The 19,670-nt window shown below is 33.7% G+C and overlaps 1 protein-coding gene across 13 annotated transcripts in view; it reads right to left on the bottom strand.

The window, feature by feature from the left end:
• Positions 1-19,670, bottom strand: part of Gtdc1 (glycosyltransferase like domain containing 1) — a 428,360-nt gene that overhangs the window by 325,174 nt on the left and 83,516 nt on the right. For all 13 annotated transcript variants that reach the window (XM_074070676.1, XM_074070677.1, XM_074070680.1 and 10 more), the window contains one exon: positions 14,567-14,620. Coding sequence is in view for 4 of the 13 variants with exons in the window: in XM_074070680.1 (XP_073926781.1) it covers positions 14,567-14,601 (35 nt within the window). In the remaining 9 variants the exon portion in view is untranslated. The remainder of the gene's footprint in view (positions 1-14,566; positions 14,621-19,670) is intronic.

The raw sequence follows: 19,670 nt of genomic DNA on the forward strand, positions 1-19,670 counted from the left end.
ATACTCTATTGTCCTCTTACCTTCCTTTTGCTCAATGCTCTAATGCCCTTTTCCCTGACTTGCTTCTAAACCATACTTGTAACAATTAAATTTAAATTACCAGATAAACTCCTTTATTTTTCACAGTATATGCATGCATAGTGCATTATGTCACCTTTCTCCAGAATACTGGTACAAGGGAGCAACAGGTGATGGCAAAGTTTCAGCCATCTGCAAATTAGATGAAAATAGTCTATGAATTTGAAATGTAGAGTGAAGGCTGCTATCTAGTTTACTAATGCATAATGTTAGCTTTGCTTTGAAGTATTAAAATGTCCTATTACAATTACACATAATACAAAAACTTTGAAAACTATGTGTACCTTTTAATTCAGCAATGCCACTTTCAAAGAGTAACCCAGGAAGTTATCAAGAATCTTTACTGAAGTTCTTCCTCCAAACAGAAAATAATCAAAATAGCCAACAAAGAGACATAAATGATTAGTGGTTGAAAATTATGAGATATATTTATTGGCATGAGAATTTGTTTACACTATTTAATGACTGAGGTGAGTGGATGAAAAATATATGATGAAATGAATATATAATCATGAAAAGAGAGCAAGAGTACACATAGGAAGACATAAATAATCATCTACTATAAAATTACAAGTGATTTTGTTTTTCTTTCTGTTTCATTTTATTCTTCAAATTGTCTTCATTGAATATGTTTCAACTTCAATTAGAAGAAACTATAAATTTTTTGTTAACTTTTGGGAAGGAGGCCAAATTGTTGGAAATAGCAACTATTTCCCAATTACTGAAGACTTACTCCCCTTCAGGAGCTTGCAAGTGGTTTTCAAATTACTCTAACTACTCCTACTGTAAAGAAACTTATTAAAAAACCAATCAGCAAGGGTTAAAACTAATGGTGCTATAACAATTCACAACACTATAATTTTGTTTTGCAAATAAAAGTAATTCTCAATTTTAAAATGTACTTGAATTATTAAATACTTGTAAACAGATCAAGAGCTTTATAAGGAAGCTGTAGCTGTACTATGACAAAGTATGTTAGAAAATAAATACTATTTGGGGGTAGAGTTTTCAACAGGAACACAGGGAAGTATTATATAAAATTAAAGGTTTAAAGTTCAATATGTTAAAAATAAATTATGCTTTAAACAATTAGGTATGGGTCTTGAAATAAGAGGAAATATTTAATTAAGGCGAATAAAATTGAAAATAACTACTCTCTCACACTTAATTTCCAAAGTGTCTTACATTAAGAAAGCAGAAAAATGTTACTGCATTATCATCCATATGTGTTACACCATGTTAACAAATGAAAGGGACTGACTGGATATTCAACTTATTAATAGAGGCAGTGTTGCATACTGTCTACTCTCATAATCATCCAAATTTTTACTGTATTTATATACCTGCATGTAGATTATATTCAATAAACATTAACCACTGGCAACTCACACATAGCAGAGGAATATTTTTAAATGGAACCTGCAAGCTCTGCTACATTTTACAATCTAAACAACATGTTTCATTCTCAAGTAGTAAAAAATAACTCTGTTCCTAGAATTTCTTTTCAATGCACTCATTTCATCGTAATTCATTTTAAAACCATCTATTCTAAGAAAACATAACTTATAAATCTATAAAGAAATAATCTCCCAATAAAAGTTTTACAAATAATTAAATAATCTCTAGAAAACATGAAAATATGAAAAATGTATATGCAAATTTAGGGTCAAACTTATTTCTTCTATTTAAAGGGATACTAATAATATGCCTATCAATATGTACCTTTCCATATTTGAAAATAAGCATGAACTTAACTGGAAAAGAAAATCCTAATCCTAGGAAAGTGCCATGTGGCATTTTTCTTAACTTTTATTGCCACTTTGGTGACTCTCTGTCTCAGAGCAGATCACCTCCAACATTAGTACTCTGACCTTTTAGAAAACTGACAAAGTTTATAGTGAGGAAAAAAAAATGAGCTTTTATGGGTTTCCAAAAGGGAATTCTTATGACACTAAAAGTCATATAACAATATTGATTTGATAACCAACTTTAACTGCCAAATTACAGACTTAATATTTCTAGAAAAATACCAACTGGATTTGCCATAAGATTCAATAAAACAAAAAACTGACTTGATCTCAATGACAAATAGTCTTAAATCTCTTTGCAAACTTTATACATATATAACGTGATTTTTAAAAACCAGGTCATTTTTAAAGTGTTCAGTATCCCAAGACTCAACTTTTATATTGTGTCTGGCTAAACATCCTGACACATGTCAGAAATCAACTCAGTTACAGCTCATATCTTTAAGAACAAATCATTTCTATGCCTATCTCTATTTTCGATCTATCCTAGAGGCAAATGTGTGATGTATAGAAATTGTTTTCTTGTAAAATCATCTTCAAAAATCAATTAAAATATTCAAAATATTCCACACTTACAAATGAAAATAAGTTGCTTACTGAAATGACAATCTTCCATTTCACTGCCTTAAAAATTAAGCTGGCATGGATAATAAAAGTGTTTTCTGACTGGAAATGCTTGGCATTCAAATCTTTTTAAAACAAATACTAACCCATAATTAGATTTCATGGGCACAATCTATACAAAATAAATTTCGGTTTCATTATCTGTGAGAAATATTAATGATCTGAGATTATAAAACTTGTAAAAACAACACCATGGCTTGTATAAACTTAGGAATAAATCTGCACATGGAAGTTTCTTATCTTTTTTCATACTAACTTTACCAGTCATCTACTCAGAAAATAGTTATTGTGTCCACCCATAATTATTCCAGGTAGTAGGGGGTAATTATGCAATGGTACTCATATCACACAAAAAAATTATTCTGCAATTGATGTAAAAAGGGAACCACCAAATAAATATATGTCAGATGGAAGTATCTATATAAAAACAAGTAACACAGAGTAATAGAGGATGGTGGCTATAGAGGGCTGGGTGTGGGAGATACTTTGTATAGAGTTGTCAGAGAACACCTTGCTGATGATAACATAATATCTAAACAGAAACCAGAAGAGAGGAGGAGGCCATGTGGATCTAGAACTAAAGCCAGTCAAGCAGGAAGAGCAGCAAGGTCCAAAGATACAATTTGCTTGGCATTTGCAGAGAGCAGAAAGGTTTGTAGGAACACAAAGCACAAACAAATCTGCTTTATTCATCAAGCACTTAACTGAATGGTTGCATCCTTAAAAATTGCATTAAGTGTTTTGTGATATTAAGATCACTATGTTAAGTACAATCTCCAACCTTAGGCTTAGACTCCAACCTTAAGCTTAGATATAATTACAATGCAGAGTGATAAATGTTGTAAGACATTTGAGCTGGGTCTCAAAGAGGGACCAAGAGGAAGTTCATCTAGAAGATGAACCAAGGTCATTCTCGATGTAGACATGACCTGCTTTCAGTCTACTGAAATGTGAGGACAACAAAACAAAGAAAGAACACTGAAAGCTGCAAAAGAAAATGACAAGCCTTATTACATAGTCAAACTCATCAGAATTGTATCAGACCTCTCGGCAGAAACCCTAAAAGACAGGAATGTGTGGAGTGATATACTTTAAGCCCTGAGAATAAGGAACTGCCAACCATATTACTATATCCCACAATATTGTCCTTTAAAAATCAGTGTAGAAATAAAGACCTTCCAAAATCAAACTCAAACAATTCATAAGCACTAAGCAATCACTGTAGAAGGAAGATGCCTACATGTGCATGAGCAAGAAAATCACAAACATGAGGCCTGAGGAAAGAATAAACAGTTTTAAGAGGTAAGTTTATAGCTATGAGTGCCTACATTAAAAAATTAGAGAGGAATAGATGAGAAAATGAATAAACATGTTTAATTCAGGAAACCAGCAAACTTCTAAGATGAATAAGGGAGAAAAAAAAATAAACAGAATTCAGATCAGGAAAAAAAAAAAAAAGCAGAAAATTAAAGGAATCAGCAAATGACCCTAAATATAAATGGACTTAACTCTCCCATTAAAAGATGCAGATTGGTTGACTGGATTAAAAAACAAGATCCAACTATTTGTTTTCTACAAGAAATGCACCTCACCAGCAAAGACACACATGGACTGAAAATGAAGGGATGAAAAATGTTATTCCAAGCAAGTGGAAGACAAAAGAAAGGAGTAGCAATATCCATGTCTACTCATATCTGACAAATTAGAAGTCAAGTCAAAATTAGTGAGATGAGATAAACAAGATCACTACATATTCACTACAATCCATCAAGAAGATATAACAATTGTAAATATATACAACAAATGTTGATGTACCCAATTTCATAAAACAAACACTACTGTACATAAAGTGACAGGCCCAAATATAATAATGGTGATTAACTTCAACACCCCATTCCCATCAATAGATAGATTATGCAGACCAAAAGATAAACGGGAACAAAAATCTTCAAAATGTAAACTACATCAGAAATCAAATGGAATTAACAGATATTTACAGAACATTCCATCCAACAGGTACAGAACATACATTCTTATCAGTAGCCAGTGGAACTTTCTCCAAAAGAGAACATATTTTAGACCATGAAGCAAGTCTTGACAATACAAAAAAACTGAAATAATTTCTGATATATTACCAGATCATAATGGAAAATAAGAAATCAACAGCAAGAGAAACTACAAAAACTGTACAAATACATGGAGATTGAGTAGTACATTTTTTGATGATGAACAGGTCACTGAAACAAGGAGCAAATTTTAAAATTCCTAAAAATCAAATGAAAATGAAAACACAACTTACCAGAACCTTCAGAATACAGCAAAGATAGTTTTAAGGGGGAAGTTTATAGCTATGCATGCTTACATTAAAATATCAGAGAAATCTCAAACAAATAACCTAATGAGACATTTCAATGATTAGAAAAACAAGAACAAAAAAAGATAGTAAATGAAAAGAAATAGTAAAGATCAGAGTGGAAACTAAAAGAATAATACAAAGAGTCAATGAAACAATGAGTTGGTTCCTTGAAAAGATAAACAACATTGAGAAATCTTTAGCCAAACTAAATGGAGAGAGAGAGAGAGAGAGAGAGAGAGAGAGAGAACGAGAACACAAATGAATAAAATTAGAGATGCAATAGGGGATACCAATGAAATCCAGAGGATCATTAGAGAATATCTTGAAAAAAATTGTATTCCAATGAGTTGAAAAATCTAGAAGAAATGGATACAAATGAATGCAAATTAGTATAACCACTATAGAAATAAGTATGGTGATTCCTCAAAATTCTGAAAATAGAACTATCATATGATCTTGCTATGTTAATCCTGGGTATATACCCAAAGGAATCAACGTCAGCATACAATAGAGATACTTGCACACTTGTTTACTGAAGCTCTAATAGCCAAGTTACATAATTAGTCTAGGTGCCCATTAACAAAGGAAAGGATAACGAAATATATATATACACAATGGAGTATTAGTCCATCACAGGGAGGGATGAAATTATGTCATTTGCAGGAAAATGGATGGAACTGGAGATCACCTTTTTAAGCAAAATAAACCAGATTCAGAAAGACAAATATCATGTTTTTTCTCATATGCAGAATGTAGATTTAAATTTTTTTACCATAATGAAGTAGATGCAAAGAAGTCTCAAAATTGGACAGCATCCTTTACTGGTTGCCAGGATGCTGTTGCTCACCTCTGAGAAAATCAGGCCACAATGGTTTTAGTTAAGCCACCCAGAACTGTGTTAGAACCCTTCTTGCACACCTTTCCTCCCTAAACCTCCCATGTCATCTTCAACCTGAACTAAACATCAGCTTTGTAAATGATCTCCCTACATATGTGATATTTAATCTCTCTTCAATTTTTCCTCAGTAACTTAAAGATACCTTAACATCAGTTCTGTGCTGAAAAACTTACCTTTTTTTCTAAGAAATAAACAGAAAACTGTTTAACAAGAAACAAGACCCTTAAGTCAGGCATGGTGGTGCAAGCTTGTAATCTCAGTATTCAGGAGGCTGAGGCAGGAAGATCTCAAGTTCAAGGCCAATTTGGGTTACACAGTGAAACAAAGGAAAGAGGGGAAAGGAGAGAAGGGGAGAAGAGGGGAGGAAGAAAAGAAAGAAAAAAGAAAGAGTAGGGGAAGGAAGGGAGAGAGGAAGGGATACAGAAAGGGAGGAAAGGAGGGGAGGAAGGAAGAGAAGGAAGGAGGGCAGGAGGGAGGGAGGGAGGGAGGGAGGGAGGGAGGGAGGGAGGGAGGGAGGGAGGAAGGAAGGAAGGAAGGAAGGAAGGAAGGAAGGAAGGAAGGAAGGAAGGAAGGAAGGAAGGAAGGAAGGAAGGTAGGTTCGTTGCATCTTGGTTCTGCGCTCCAATCTAGCTCCAATTCCTGTCACTTTACCAGACCACTACACAAACACCATTTTTTAACATTCTATACACATTCCACCTATAATAAAAAATAAAGCACTTACAAAGTATGAGTGCTTTTTGAGAAGCATAAAATAAAATTAAAGATGAATGAGGAAAGGCAAAGCATAAAGCTTTATTCCTAAGGGATACTAAAACAAGTTAACAAATATTTACTAAGTGCCTACTATGAGCTAGATACTTACTAATTATTGAGACTATTAAGTAAAAAATATTGACAGAGGGTTGAAAATTTTTTAAAGACAATATTCTCAATGCAAGTTGTTAGCCTATAAATTATTACTTCCAAAGTATGGCAAAAATATCAGTTTAAGGGCCAAATGCAACCATTAATAACCAATTCCATGTTCAACTCTAGGAAACTATCTTGCCTACATTGTGATTATGTAGGAACTCTTTTCCTAGGACTGCTTTTGAATGTTAAAATGATTTTTCTTTATTCTCAGTAACTATAAACTGCTCAGATAGAAAATATGAGTTCCAGACACTTGAATACATCCCCTACTTTGAGATAAGTTCTATTCATGCACAGGTTGTTTTAGTAATTAAGGTACCAACCACTCCACCATCATGAACGAAAAAGGAGGAATTTATTAAAATGGTGTTTTGTAGGGCATATTGTAAGGGAGATAGTAGACAGTTGTTCACTTTGTCCTTTGACACCAAAATACAGAAAAAGAATGAAAATGTAACAAGGAGATTTTCAGTTAGACATTGAAGGAGTTGTAAGGCACTGATTCACACTACCAAGTTATACTCTGTAGTTATCATCTGCAGTTTTTGAATGAAAAGATAGCCTCCTTTCTTCTAAGAAAGGTTAGGATACAACAAGCAGATGTAAACATGACCTTTAAGGTTTCTTTGGGACATGGAAAATTGTATTGTACATAGCCATTTGCATGTGTATTGAAAAATATGAAACTGCTCTAAGAATTAAAAGAAATAATATACCCAAAATGCCATCTAAGATAAAATCTGACTTAGTATGGCCTTAGCTATATGAAGCATTCAAGAATTTTATAATTCCTTCTTATAAATCAACATCAATAATGTAAGTTACCAAATGAGCTGTTTGCCTATTGAATAAATTTACATTGCCTATTTCTTCCAAAACTGAGGTCCTAATATGAGTACTACAAAATATCTTTGCTTAAACAACATTCTATGCGTAGAATTCTAAAGGAATCATAGTTTTATTTACTAATGGGATAACTTTCTCCAATTGTATTTCTACAATTTATCTACAATTTTCCATAATCTGAATTACTTTAATAAACATTGTCAAGTCCCTCCATGAGAATCCATTTTTTTTTTTGCATAGACATTACAAGATTTTCTTTCTTTTCCTAATTGCAACCTTCATCCTCCCAACCTACAAAGCATTTTTAGAGCATGGTATGTATAATTCACCATGGAATAATATACACATATAAATAAATAGCTAAATGTTAGGAAGAAAGAGGGGATGAAATGAGAATGAAGAGAGAAAAAGAAAGAGGGACCTAAACTAACATTTGAAAGATTTTCAACTCTTTGAGCATTTTAGAAAGGAGCTTCAGAATAAATGAAAGATCATGAGAGAGCAGTACTTTTTTAACTAGGGAAGAGCCCCACACACTTGAATCAGTGATTCAGTTTTTGAAAATTTTTCAAACTTGAAAAAAATATATCCCAGCAAATATTTTCTGTACAACTTACCAAGGACATTATATTATCATAATATTCCATCTATCTCCCTAAGATAATAATCATTATCCCTGTATGTTTCTCTTGGACCAATTTTAATACATATTGTTCTTTGGATAATTTCTATTGTACAGTGCTGAAAAGATTCAATAATTTCAATCACCATCAACTCCACACACCACATATACATTTTATGCCTTTCTTGTTCAAATATATTTCACTGTGGCCATTCAAGGAAAATTACAAATTCCAATAACATTTGAGTTCCTCTCAGTTACCCTTTCAGTGGTTCAGGGTAATGATAGAGTAAGAATCTCATTTTTCGCATGCTCTCTTCTTCCCCCCATTTGGTAGAATTTCAATTTTAAATCTCCTGTGCCAAGAAGCAGTGGGTAATGTCTAAAGTTCTTCTCCAACAGTAGCTTACTTGTGAGGGAAGAAGGAGAGTTGGGGAAATTACTCATCTCAGTTTATAAAGAATTAGCATATGGGATGAGCAATCTCTTACCCTATTTTCTTAAAATAGAATTATAGAATCATAATATGTTGAGAAAGGGAAGTAAAAGGAACAAGAAATGTTTCAACTATCTCTGGGTATAGGTAGTGGCTAAAAAATGAAATTATGTCAAGTTATCTAGATTCTCAGGGATAAGAAAAAACCTACATATATATGAAATCTACAGTTTACACATTCATTAACATTGTTTATAGGCACAGGTTTCTTTTGTAAGATACATAAAAGCTACATTCTTACATTCTTTTCTTTCACAGACTGTAAGAATGATGTAAATACAGATAACAAGTATAGTCAAATAACATAAAAGCTATATTTTAAACCACTATTTAAAGACAACCCACAACAACCCATATGATCTCACAAGTATATTCAGAGAATGACAAATCTACCTTGTTTATAACATCATCTCAACTTCAATTTCATCTGCAGTTATCTCTCTTAAAACAAACAGAAATGGGATCCTTATATGATACAAAGTCCTTTCTGACAGATCCACTTTTATTTGGTTATCTTTTTAGGTGCACTAAAGATTGAGTTTACAATAAACTGAACAGACAGCATACAAAAGGCTTTTAGAACTATACCATATGGTCCAAGGAAGGGAACAATCTGGACGATCCCCATTTCAATCTGCAAGCTTGTCCACCTCTATAACACATTATACCACTGCAATAAAATATTAAGATGGAAACGTAAAAGTGAAAACAGTCTATCTTTAGTATTACCAGGCAACCACATTTTTGAAAATTAACTGGTAAACTTAATGAGCATTTACTTTATGTTCTAAGATTGTGGAATGCAAATAGGCATACAAACCTGGGCTACCATTCAATACAAATAATATTTAGGCAAGGATATGTGTGGGTAATTAAACTTAAACTTCAGAAATTTAGAAGGAAAAAACCACTTTTACAGGGGCATATTGGCAGAGCTGAGGTAACAGATGACACATTCTTGGAAATCAAATAAAAGCAATAAGGAAATATCCATTGTTGCCTGGTGAAGGCCTAATCACATGGACACAGCTGGAACCAATGTAGATCATTCATTAATAAAATTGTATTGTAGTCACCACTTTTGATGCACTTTATATGCTGCTGTAGCCAGATTCCTGAATTTCTTTGTTCACTGTTAGTAAGATTGTTTTAATAGGAAAAGTGAGAAGACTGGTTGGGGGGGAGGTCGTTCTCATACTAAAAGTGAGACTAGCTCAAAAAGTTAAATGTCACTTTACCTTGCATACACTATCAGCAGCTTAAAATATGCAGCGTAAACCTGAAAAGGGGAAACTCATATGGTTCCAGAGATAAAAAGTGAGCAGTGTGAGATGCCACAGAAAACATGAAATACTTATGAAAGTATTTTACAGAATGATAACAAGATATTAGGAGTGGAACAAATTAGAATGTATCAAAAATTAAAAAGGAAATTTAAAACTATCCTTTTTAATTCTCTAATCTCTATTGAACTTTGACACTGAACTATGGACCACTATGACTATGGAAAGATTACTCATATTTGTGACCAAATATGAGATTACTCATATTTGTTATTTATTTGATATCAAACAAAATAATAAAATCATCACTCCAAGAAGTTATGTCTAACAACTATACTGACATTTAAGTAAAATAAAACACTAGTTTTAAGTATAACCTTTATATTTAGTATAATAAAATTATAAAGTAATAAATAGTATTTATCCAATTTTGCTGTTATCCAATAAGCTGATTTTTCCAGAATTCCATAAATATAATAGCTACTGTATCATAATTCTTGAAAAAAAAATCACACAATATCAAACTATAAAGATAAAAAACTTTTACTGCATTTTCCGAATTTAAAAAAGTATAGAATGTAGTGCATACAAACATGAAACACTCAATAGCACTTACCCAAAAAACTGCTTAAACATTTTAATTTTTATATATATTTCTTCTATGCTTCTACAGTAGTTAGAATAAGCAAATAAATAGGACAATTCTTGTTACATTTCTTAAGTACCTGAAATATACATTCCTCCTACAGAAAAAAATATAGGACTTAACTACAAATGAAAATTACACCACAGCAGAAAATATGTTTCAAAGTAGTAAATATTTATTGCAGTAAGCATTACTTGATATATGTGAACATGCAGAATGAAAGAGTTTTTTGTGTTATCTTTAATCACCAATTTTAATGTTATCAGATCTTGGAACTAGAAGTCAAGACAAGACAGTCATGAACCTAACTATACCAAAAGCAAAAAGTTTCACTGGCCCTCCTTCTCAATACTGTATAATTCAGGTGGTTAAAATGTTAATCTAAAGATTCAGTCAATGTAATGGATTCTTTTCAATACCTCTGCAGAAAAACAGGCACAAAATTGCAAGTTAAGGACAATACTGGGGGGTAATAGGGAATTGTAGCATTTATTACATGTGCATTATTCATAAAAAGCAACTGGAGTATTTGTTTGTTTTGCTAAAGTAATGAACCAATATGTTGCTGAACCTGTCTTGACTGAGAGAAAATAACAGGTGAGTTTATTTAATGCACATTTCTAATATACCTCTCTTTTACAAACCCTTTTAATGATTTTCAGGCATTTTATAAATTAAAAATAAATCTCTGGAAAAACAGATTGCACAATTTTATCTTAATGTACCCATAATATCTTTTCCAGTATATATGGCACATAAAAAGTGTTTCACATTAATAATTCTAACATGAACCACTGTTTACTTTCTTTTCAGTCATATTTGTTATGCTGTTACAAAAATACATGAGTTCTTCCTCCAAAATAATTTTCTTATTGCCAAAAGTCACTGACAATTTTTAGAATAAAAATCAGTCAAAAAACATGTATCTCCTACTAAAAAAACATATCTGCCTGTTTAATCTTATCTTGATTATAAAACACTAATTTTTGAAATAGATTGCCTAAAAATAAATCATTTGTTTATGGTTAAAAGAACAAAAATTAAATTTACATTTGAGGAACATTCTATGAAATTTCACAGAATGCTTGCTCATAGTGAGAATCTAGTCTCCTGCTCAAATCACCTCCATTTAAAACTCAAGATACCACATTTTCACACTTGTAAGTCACTAACTGCAATTCAGTGAGAATTGGGAAATTTTAAAAGCATTTCTGTGTCTTATCCTGCATTTTTATTTCAAATGAAAACATTTAAGTGTGCATCCTTTATTTTCAGGGAAACTTACTTGTTTATTCAGCAACACTTAGCAGACATTCTAAAAAAAATACTCGATTTATAAAACCAATCTGAGTTTTAGGCAAAAATAGAAAACAATGGCAGACCTTTCTGGTCTCAGTAATAAATATGTTGGCATAAAAATCAATATATTGCAAATAAATACTACTGAAAAGTTTCCATTCAAATAATAAGCTGGGAAACATACAAGATTCCAACCAATCAAAAATATTGTATCAAATAACCAAAGTTAGCATTATTATAGGGGCTTTTTGCAAAGTGTGGCAAAAATGTGACTATAAAGGAAATCTCTGTGAAAACTGGAAAAGGCAAAATTAGCACAAATTTCTGTGAGAAACAATGCCATTTACTAAATGTGGAAGTTGTAAAAGAATGATTTTTTTTATTTAAACAAAAAAAATTTTTGTTTCCACAATAGTGATCTGTAGAAGAGTAAGACAGGAGGGAAAAGAAATGCTGTTACATAGGAAGGACTAAGACTGCTTGCCTTCCTTCAGTGATCCCTATGAGTGTAGACCCTCTGCCTCAGGAAAACCACTGCCAGAACCACGCAATACAAAACATTTTGGCTGCAAGCCTATAACAGTGCCAGGCTGTTTGTTATTTTTGTGCTAGACTCCCTCAATTGAGACAGTGTGGGATTGTCACTTTGATGCACATAGAGAACAAAGAATAATATAGTATGAGGCAGGGAAGGGGGGATTTCCCCCACCCCCTTTAAATTCAGGTTAGCATTTTGTTTTCTTTGACAGGTCTTGAAAAGATCCAAGAAACAAGATTTATGCTGAAGAATGTATCAACTGCCTAACAAAATTAATGTGGAGTACAATATTGTTGGCAGTTTAAGAGCCATGTGAGAGATTAACATTTCTAAAAAAACAGATTTCACAAGGAGTCCAAGTCATACAGCTATCTGTTTGAAGAGGCCAGAGACCAAGAAATACATCATTCACAATCATGTAATCTTTTTTATAGTCTGATAGTATGAAGGTCGGTTATAAAATCTGGCAAAAAAAAAAAAAGAATTAACCTAAGTATTATAATTTTTAAGTCACTACACAGAGATAATTGTATCAGCTGCTATTCTGACCTTGATTTCTACAGAATTAAATAAACTGTGAAAAAGATTATAACATTAGAATCTGAGCATTTTATGCCTCCACAAACAAAGAGGTAAAAAACGATTATAAAAAATGCTTGAAGGATTAAACCACAAATCATCTAGAAAGTTGCCACAGACACAAACAGGAAAACCGTCTCTACTATCCTATTCAATTCTGTACTAGAAGCAAAGCTAAAAGAAATGAGAAAGCCAAGTGTATGCTGTTTTTAACCTTCAACTAAATATACTATCTGAATTTGGTGACTAAAAACACCAATAAGCCATTAGCTCCAAGAGTAACTCCTAGAGTATGACCTTTTTCTCTCTAATGTATAACGTAAGTACAGAGGTGGAGGTCCATTTTCTACACACCAAATGAAAAGAAAGAATGAACCGTGACAAGCCCAGATTCCATGCTGGCATATTTTACACTAAGCTCAGTACCATCTACAAGCAGTAGGCTTCTCCCTGCCAATCAAGGGAGAGAAGTTGTACAACTAATAGTGTTGATAAATGGCATCAAAGGTCTGTTAGTTCCTTCCTCCTGCACATCTCCATTGGATCAGCTGTTAAAAGAAGACCAATAGCTGTTACAGAAATAGCAAGAACTAAAGCACTTGCCTCAAATGTCACACATGGAGGCATAGAGTATTTACCACCTGAGCCTATCTAATTTCCAACAAAATGATCCCCTGCCCAGTTTTGTTCACAGCCACACAATCTGACAGCAAGTCACGATCAGTGTTGGGAAAGGCAGTGGGGGAGTAAATGTGGGGAAGAGACTGAATGAGAACAGTGGCCAAACTTCAAATGATATCTATGCTTCTCTTATGATTCAAATTAGTGTCCTTCTACAACACTTTAGGATGACAAAAGTTGTGTGAAAAGGTTCAGGTACAAAGATTTACTTTAGGTAGCATGGATAAGTCTGCCATGTACTTAAAGAATGCATTGTTTTGCCCCTGTTTTCCTTTCTTACATCTAGTATATTCTGCTGATGCTTTTACTATGTGGCACATTGATAGTTGTAAGCAAGGCATTCATGTATTGCCAAAGTGGTCAAAAGAATGATGTCTGGCTGGCTTCAGTTCAGTAAGGAATATGAAGCAAAACCAGAAAGCAACAGAGAATGAAAGGTGTAGAAGAAGCCAGGCAATAGGCTGTTTTTTTTCTGTTCATTAATGGTGCAGATGAAATGAGGAGGGGGAGAGGGATCTGGAAAAAGCAGCCAAGCTAACTCAATTACAAAGAAAGATTAAAGAAGTTAAATGTGTACAACTTGGCTGACAACCAAGAAACAATATGAGAACTGTCCACAACTCTCCAAAGTATATACATAAAAAGAAGAGTGGGAAATTTTCATCAACTATAAAAGTGTGAATATATGAACTAATAGTGAGATAAAATAAAAATAAAGAAATCTGACTTTAAGCAGCAGGGAAATAGTCTGGTAAAATTTAAGAAAGGCTGCTTCCTTCTTAGCATATTCATCATCTTACTGATCCACAATGTGGTAAACAGTACAGGACAGTAAATGCCATGTTGCCCAAGGACTAAATTGATGACAATAAAAAAAATGAAGTCCCATTTGCTTACCTGATGACCCCCACAGACTGATGGTCTTTTTGCATATGTCTGATGCAAACGCACCTGTGAAATCACAAAGAACAAGGTAAGTAGAGGTAGAGGTCCATTTTTATTTCCAAAATACTGTCTGAATTCTGAATTCTGATGTGGACAAGAACTAACATAGATCATCTAGTCTGGTTCTTGGGTATGCCAAATCAGGAAAAGAATATCCAAAATACAACTTTCCCAGTAGATTCTACAGTTACTTTCAATTATTAAGAGCGTTTTCATCTTTCTAACAGCTTCCCAAATCAATTTTTAATAAAAAAGTAGTAATAATAAATCAGCTTAGAGGTCTTTTTTGAAATTTTTGTGCAAGGATTTATTTTAGTGTAACAGGATAAAGTATAGACCAGGTTCAGGGGGTGGGGAGTAGGAAAAGAGAGAAAAACATCTCCTGTTCTCCACACAGGAAATAGGAGAAAAAGACTCCAGATCAGAAGTCTTTAACCTAGGTCAATTGATGTGTTTCAGAAGTCTATACACTCCTAAATGATACATGTAAAAATTTGTGAGTTTATGCAAATGATTATCTCTCTGACAAGAAGGTCAACAGTTCATCAGAGTTGCAAGAAGGTCCATAACTCAAAAAACTGTCAGGAGCCTCTGCTGAGGCCTGCCTAAAAGCTCAGAGGCAAATTGGAATGCATATGGATAATCAATCCAGGTTTGGAGTTTCCACCAAACCTGTGAAACAGGTGGAAATCCACAGACACTTGCTGATCTGGGTTAAATATCATAAGAACACAACTTTCTGGGAGAGCAATATATCAGATGTACTATTACTAAACTCATGTAACCCTATGCTCCTTGCAAGCTCTACACAGTCTTGTATGGTGGCTATCATGACTTTCCTGTTCTGCATATCAGGATCCTTAGGTATATCAATTCTAGCAGGGTCAAAACTAGCATAGTAAACTCATTCAAAAAGAACATGCTAAGAAAAAAGGAGAAGCAAGCAAAGCAATAGGAAATGTAGCTCCCAGTTTACATGGCACAAAATTACAAGATTAGCCAAACACATCTCTTAAAAGAATAATTTAAAACAGTAATCATGGAATCAGTATAATCTGTATCAAAAAAGAAACCAAGCTGGAGAAGCCAGATACCACCTTTGAACAATATGGGAAAGTATTCGCAGACACAGAGAATTTCCTGAGCAGGGGCACATCACAAAAATAATAATTTAGTAACAATAATAATAATAAAAGGAAAGGTAGGAACAGAAGAAGAGAGGGGAGGAAGGGAAGGAAAAAAGTAAGGAAAAGAGAGAGGGAGAGAAAGGAACTCTGTATATGTATGTGTATATGAAAAATGCTTATATTTGTATTTAGATTTATCTTCAAAATTTGAGAGAAAACATGTAACTTTTCTCTTTCTGAATCTGGCTTATTTCACATAATATGAGGAAAAAAAGAAGAGAATGATAAAGAGTGAATAATACTGAAATACATCACATCTGTGTAGGAATAAGACACAATGAAACACACTGAAAACTATTCAACAATACAGGGTAGGGGGAAAATAGTAAGGAAGAGTAACAGAGGGGATTAAACTCATTAAAGCACAACATATTTACAGGCAAAATACCAAAGCAAAGCCTCTCTGAACACTTAAGCAATGAAGGACATGAATGTAAAATAGGTCATATCAAGAGGAGGGTGCTTGCAGGAGGGAGAGGATAAATAGAGGGTAAAAGAGGGTCAGTATCGTTGATGTATATTCTACACATATATATGAATATGGAACACTGAAACCTGTCAAAGTCATTTTAAGAAGGGGGAGGGGAAAAAGGAAGAATAATGGAGGTGATGAACCAAACCAGGATACACTGTATGCACATATAGAAATGTCACATCAAAACCCCCTATAAAACTATTATGTCCAAATAAAAATGTAAGGAAAGGAAAAGGAGGGAGGGAGGGAAGAAAAGAAGGAAGGAAGAGAGGAAGGGTGGGAAACAGGTGGGGAGACTGAAAAGGCAGAAATCAAATAGAAGAAGGGAAAAATTACCTTTTGAAATGGCCTCTTTCAAATAATGAACACGTAGTACATCTCCCAAATAATAATCTATTTAGATATTCCCCTACTAAGCATCTACTTGGCACTGAACATGGTGCTGAGAATTCAGCAGTAGGCAAGTCAAAAACAGCTCTATCCTGCTGAAGCCTAATTTTTGGGAGCCAGGTAAGGTTTCAGGGAGACAAATAAGTATATAAGCAAAATAATTTCAATTTGTGACAGCTGATAGAAAAAAAATAAAAAAGATGATATGATCAAGACATGAAAGAATGACCTATACAAACTACCTAGTACATCACAGAGATCTTCACTCCACTTCTCAATCAGTCATGGTCTCAGATAGGTGAGACCAAGAAAGGACTGTAGGGATAGCTAGTCAAACATCTGTATTTCAGAAATGAAAACAGGATAAATATTCTGGAAGACAACGTATCATAACCTCATTGTCTGCACATTTCAACATGCACACGTATGATGAGTTATGAGTTCATGATACACACTCTATCTTTAGAAGATACATCTGAGATCAAGTGACTGAACAGTTCTATATCCTTTAAAAAACTGGTTATATGTGGTACACTTTTGTATCCTTAAAAGAAAGAACCAAATTCTATCCAAATTCTTGTCACGTTCCATTCACTTAAAAAGAAATTTGTCTTCTGCTCTTACAGACAAATCTGACCAATTCTTGCTATCAAAGAAAGAAGGGGCATGGTAGCCTACCCTCAAGAGAACCCAAATAATCCTCACCTCAGGAAACACATCCCTTTGTGCAGTGCCCTCCCTGACATCAAAATGATTACTAGAAGTTATGGTATCTGTCATAAAAGATAACATGGCTTCTTACTCACTCTGTTTGAATCATTCATTTGTGGAGAAGTCAGCTGCTATATTATGAGGACACTCAAGCAGCTCTATGGTAAGGTCCACGTGGCCTCTTGCCAAACAACCAAAATAAACTTAACATCCACATGAATGAGCCATCATCTAAGCAGATCCTCCAGGCTAGTCAAGCCTTAGATAACAATCTGTCTGGATAACATCTTAACTACAGTTCATAAGATACCAAGAGCCAGAACCACCCAGCCTGTACTCCAACCCCTTTCCAGCATGCACTCTAACCTGTTTTCTAGGGCCTAGAAAGCTAAAAAGTACATTTCAGAGATTCTCTCGCATCATGACTTCCAAAGGCAATCCAGGTTGAACCAAATTCATGCAAGAATTAGAAAGTAGAAGTGAGCAAATCAAGGTGGTAGCCAACTATGTGACACAACCATGTTGCTATTCTACAAAATGATCTCTAGTATTATAGGTTCTAAGTAGCAAGTAGCAGTGGAATTTCTACTACAATAGTATCATGAGGTGTTTCTCTTGGCTAGTGCTATTCCCAGCTATTAATAGTCATGTGTGGTTCCTTGGCAGTTCTGGAAATTAAGTAGTATGTAACATATCCCTGTATGCTTAAAACTAGCTAGCTGTCTATAACTCAAATTGTTGCCTACAACTAAGTACTTTGCAACTAAGAACCCACTCTATCATACACAAATTCTACAATACCTACATTCCTGTCTCAGGGTTGACTCTTTTCCAGTACTAGTCCCTCTTCCTGTACACTGACTTCTATTCATTCATGCCATTTACAGGATATCCATCAGTTCTCTCCTTTTCCTCAATCTTCAATCTTTTACTCTCTGCTGGTCCTTCTCCTTCATCAATAACACACTTCTTTCAACCCTACCAACTTATCCTAACAAGCTTCATTGTCTTCACTTCAACTTCAATTAAATGCTCAAATTAACACAACCCAATTTCATTAGCTACCACTTGACTGAAATAGTTACTGCTAAGTTGGCAAGAAAACAATCACTTGTTTATTTTTATTTCTCACTCTTCTAGGATTTGGTACTTCTACTCACCATGCCTCTTTGAAACTTCCTTTTACTGGTTTCTAGGGCACCAATCCATTGCAGCTCTCCTCTACCTGATGGGTTTTCTGTTTTACAACTGGGTCCTTTTCTAGCAATTCGCTAGGGATTTACTCATAGGGATATTATGATTTAATTCTGCTCTTAACTTGAAGACTTCAATTCCTATACATTCATTGATCACTCCAAAATTCAAACCTCTCCCCAGCTCCCTTTAAAAACTACAAATTTACTATTTCTACCTACCTATTTGATACATCTAGCTTTACTAACTGTTGTAAAGTATCATAAAACCCTCCCTAACTTAAAAAGCAATTTTAAAACTAGCTCAGATTCTATAACTCTGTTATAACAATACTATTAGCCAGTTGTGCCTACTGAGCACTTGAAATGTGACTACTCTGAATTAAGAGGTACCATTAAGCTACAAAATACACAATTAGTTTCAAAGACAATACAAAAAATAAAGAATGTAAAATATCTCAATTTTATATTGATTGCATGTTGAAATAATTTAGAAATGCTACGTTAAATAAAATATATTAGAAAGGTTAATTAAACTCATTTCTTTTTATTTTTTAATAGGACTATTAAATTTTTTAATTATGTGGCTTGCGTTACAATGCTATAGAACAGTATTGCTCTACACATAAAAACAGAACAGAAAAATACACGTGGTGTCACAAATAAGGTAAGAAAAAGACCAAATTGATTTTTTTGTCTATGCTACAGTCACCCTCATCCTCATTTAGAACTTACTATTTTATCTTAATAGCTCAGAGACTCACTGCTAATGTTTAAATAAAAGAGGGTTATATCCTGGAATCAAGAGTTATAGAGCTCCCTTAAGGTAATACAAATACACTCAAAATTATGTCAAATTATTGAAGCATATCCTATAAAAGTCCAATATAGTCACTGCCATTTCACAAAAATACAAACAGCTAATGTTTGATACGTGCTATGTGACTATGTTATATCATTTTACTATCAGATTTATGAGGTAGATAATAGTATTACCTCCCATTTAACAAAGCAGAAAACAAAAAGCAAAAACATATTAAGTAACTTGTCTGAAGTCATGCTCTTAGTAACCAATGCAGGAAGGCCTCAAACCCAAACAA

The sequence above is a fragment of the Castor canadensis genome, chromosome 4 (assembly GCF_047511655.1).
Source record: "Castor canadensis chromosome 4, mCasCan1.hap1v2, whole genome shotgun sequence".
Lineage (NCBI taxonomy): Eukaryota > Metazoa > Chordata > Mammalia > Rodentia > Castoridae > Castor > Castor canadensis.